Genomic DNA, 3773 nt, shown 5'->3' on the forward strand with positions numbered 1-3773 from the left:
AATTGCCCAATTTTCTAATTATTATTTAAATACTTATTTCATATTTTTGATCTGATCTATTTGAGCTGAGGCTGTTGAAATGAACCGATCCTAATTAGAAAATTTCATACTCGAAAAATTTATTTCATTGTAACTTATTCAATGTCATCGCAACGTTATCATTATTCTTCAACTACAATAATAATGAGACTGAAGGGCCTTCAGCTTCTCCTCTCGATCCAACCAGTCTCCACCCCGCTTCCATCTCAGGTCATCACATCAATGGAACCGTGAAGTCTGCGGACAGAAAATTCAAAACTCAAACGTCGATTAATTAAAATTAAACCAAGAAAGATATCGATCATCATTGAGTTGCATGATTTCCTACCTCCGCACTTGTTTCCTTTGCGCACCGTCTTCCCGCACTTCCTGGCGACGAAGACCGCCTTCTCCAAGCTGATCCTCTTTTCGATACCCGGCGGGAGATTATCGCACAGGCACGGCAAGTCGAGCTTCTTGATTTCGGCGCAGCACGCTGCGGAGGGGTTCACCTTGGGGCCCGGGATCCTAACGTACTTCATGCAGTCGGCGAGGAGGTCGCCGAGGTCTGCTCCGCAGAACTGGGCTCTCCCAGGCGAGGCGGCCGAGAGTAGTAAAGCGGCGACGATGGCTATCGCACAGACGAAGAAGGGAGCCCTGGGGTGCGCCATGATGAAAATTTGAAAACTTGTATCGTCTCCAATTGTCTCGAGTGATGAAACTCTCAGGAGTTTTGTGCACTATATTTATATGCATGCTGTGGCAGAAGAAGAAGAAGAAGAATTCGCCGAGAATATTCGCATTAAGTGCGTGAGATTTGGATTCCATGCATAACTGCAGTTTCCATTTGATGGATTACCATAATAATCATAAGGATTAAAGGACAGCATCAATTTTTCTTCCATTTTATAAATATTTGTTTCCATTTTAATATTTCCCATATTTATAGTCGAGCAATGGTATACTTAAGGAAAAAATTTGTAAGAAAAGTTTAAGAACACATAAAATCAAGAAAATTAAATTGGGCCATTGGGCTTCAAGCTGTCAGACCAACCGTGGCTGGGTGGAAAATTCATCATTTTGTTAGCCAGGTCATGACGAGACGGTTGGGCTTGTCAAAAATTCATCACCTGGCTGATCAATTTGACATATCATTAAATGATACTCCACAAGTCGATCAAAAAATAAAAAGAAATATATAAAAATTGAAGCTTTTAAATTTAAATTGCATCTCTGAATTTTCCAATTCAATTTAATTTTTCTCCGTAGGCCCATCTAAATCTATTAACGGGCCGATCCATCTGGACCGCCGACTCACAATCTATTTAAGTCCACTTTTTAAATTAATTTATAAAATTTAAATTCAACCGCTTTTGAATTATTTGGTGGGATTCTTGATGGACTAACTCAAATGGACGGTGCAGTAAATGAGCCGAGTTAAATCGAGTTTTGGGTTGTTCAAGATTATTTGATAAGATAATTGGATAGAGTCTAGATGAGCTTAAATGAATCAAGCTTTTGAAATGATTATTTAATCTTAACTTGATTTATTTTTTATGAGTTTGAATTTGTTTGAAGCTTGGTTTGAGCTTGACTTGTTTAGATGTTATTGAGCTCTCAATTCAAGCTTGGTTTAATCTTGACTTGAGCTTGGTTCAAACTTGACTTGTTTAGATGTTATCGAGCTCTCAATTCAAGTTTATTTGGTTGGTTATTGAACTTGATAATTTAAACTTATTTGTTTGTTTTTTTTATTTTATTATTTATTTAGCATATTAAAAAGAATTTTATTAATGAATATGATTCATGAACATTGTTTACGAATGTTGTTCACGAACGTTAACGAGCTGAACAGATATGTGTTCAAAGCTTATTTATTTAGTTTAACGAGTTGTTCAAATTTATTTATTTAATTAATTTTGTGTATATTGAACGAACATAAACAAGTTCTTATCAAACTGAACATCAAACTTATTCATAAATACTTGATTCATTTATGGTCATAGTTCTTATAGTGCTCTACCTATATAATATCAGAAGAATTACGTAATTTACAGTTTCACGCGTCCAGAAAATTGAAACCTTTTTAATAAGCCAACTCAAACGAAATAGGTAATATATATATATATCAAAGAAATAAGCCAATAACTAAAGGGACTCGATCCTAACAAAAGAGAATAAATTAAATCAAATTTAACTTATGTCAAAATTACACTCTCCTTCTAAACAAGAGAATTATCAATTTTAATATTACTTTAAATTGACGGGAAAACTATAGAGATCAAATTAATTCTTTCGGCTTCATATTCGTAGACAATTTTTCAAAACTTTCAATCATTCAATATAATTATCAGAAAAAAAAACATATCGTGTTACAAACGATAAATAAATATTATTAATATTATAATTAATCAAATTGAAATCAAAGTAGTTTTTTATTTTGATTAAATGGAATCAAATTAAATGTGTTTCGAGTTTTCTATTTAATAGAAAAAAATCCATGTTTCCATTTTGAATGACAAGAATATTTTTTTATTTAATGATGGGATGAAGTCATTTTTAAACAAATAAATAAATATGCAATCACATAATTAAGAAATATATATTTTACCGTTTAAGGTTTAATGATGTTTATTTGAGCCAGTTTAAATTCAACTAAAATGTACCAAATAGAATTTTTATTAAAGCAACGAACACCTAAAAACTGAATATCTTTTAGATAAAAAATAAAAACTGCAACTATATATACGACACACTATATTTGTTTATTTTATAACAAGCTACTTTTGGACTTTTTTAACTTTATTTTTTTTATAAAATAAAATTATTAAGAATTGAATACAAATTTAAAATTTATTATATAAAAGTATTTTATTTTTTTCAAAAACTAAAATAAGGTTTAAAAAGAAAACAAAAGGCGCATCATGCTTAACCTTTATTAAATAATGCTTGTCACAGTTGCTTCATAATTTAGACAATTGAGTCTATTATCTAGACGATACAAATGATGATGTAAGATTCAAACCACCATGAGGACCGAAGCTCCCGCTCTTTTTTTTTTTTTTTTTTTTCTCATTCATATTTTTAAAATTAATCCTTTCGTAAATAATTTTATTCTAACATAGTTCGACAGGTAGCACTGGCTCAAGCCTACGACAGAAATATAATTAAACTTTGACGGCGAATAACGAAAATTTTTCCAAATCATCAGAGAGAAAGAGAGAGACCTCCTTTTACGATGCAAAAGGAAACAAACACAAAGATGAACTTTGGCCATTAAAAAATTAAGATAATAAAAATTAATTTGGGATTAATTAAAATTTAGATTTAATCATTAGAATTAATTAGGTTTAAATTAAATTAAATTAAATTAAATTTATTTTAATCAATTTAAGAAGTGCTATTTTTAAAGAGGAAAGGAATAGGGAAAAAAAAATTAAAAAGGAATATATTTAGGATAAAGGAATAAAAATATAAAAAAAATTAAGGGAAGAAAGAATTAATTATTAAAAAAAATTAACAGTTAAAAAAAACTATCTACTTGGAAAGTTGACAGAGGAGACTTGTCTCTTGGAAAGTGCTGCGATCCCGAGTGAGAAGTTTGCAATTTGCTCCTAGGCCCTAGCCACAATATGAATGAACGTGTCGGTAGTATCCGGCCAAGATCTTCAAATCACCTTCCAATAGGACACACTCCTATCCTTTGTTCTCTAGCAATCAGATGCCTTGGCAATGTCGAAGTATACTGTTGCTCT

The 3773-nt window shown here is 31.4% G+C and overlaps 1 protein-coding gene across 1 annotated transcript; it reads right to left on the bottom strand.

The window, feature by feature from the left end:
• Window positions 1–253: 253 nt before the first annotated feature.
• LOC122028989 (protein LIM1-like) lies at window positions 254–689 on the bottom strand. Its single transcript, XM_042587957.1, has 2 exons — window positions 368–689; window positions 254–276 (listed from the first exon to the last, which is right to left on the bottom strand). Exons 1-2 carry the CDS (start codon window positions 687–689, stop codon window positions 254–256), a joined length of 345 nt encoding a protein of 114 aa, XP_042443891.1.
• Window positions 690–3773: the final 3084 nt, after the last annotated feature.

Source organism: Zingiber officinale, chromosome 10B (assembly GCF_018446385.1).
Source record: "Zingiber officinale cultivar Zhangliang chromosome 10B, Zo_v1.1, whole genome shotgun sequence".
In the NCBI taxonomy this organism is placed as follows: Eukaryota; Viridiplantae; Streptophyta; class Magnoliopsida; order Zingiberales; family Zingiberaceae; genus Zingiber; species Zingiber officinale.

What these genes read in the sequence shown, in the direction of transcription:
- LOC122028989 (XM_042587957.1), bottom strand. Translation starts at nt 689, where the DNA reads ATGGCGCACCCCAGGGCTCCCTTCTTCGTCTGTGCGATAGCCATCGTC. An exon ending in CAAAGGAAACAAGTGCGGAG is followed by an intron (nt 277 to 367) that starts GTAGGAAATCAT and finishes TTCTGTCCGCAG; the next exon opens with ACTTCACGGTTCCATTGATG.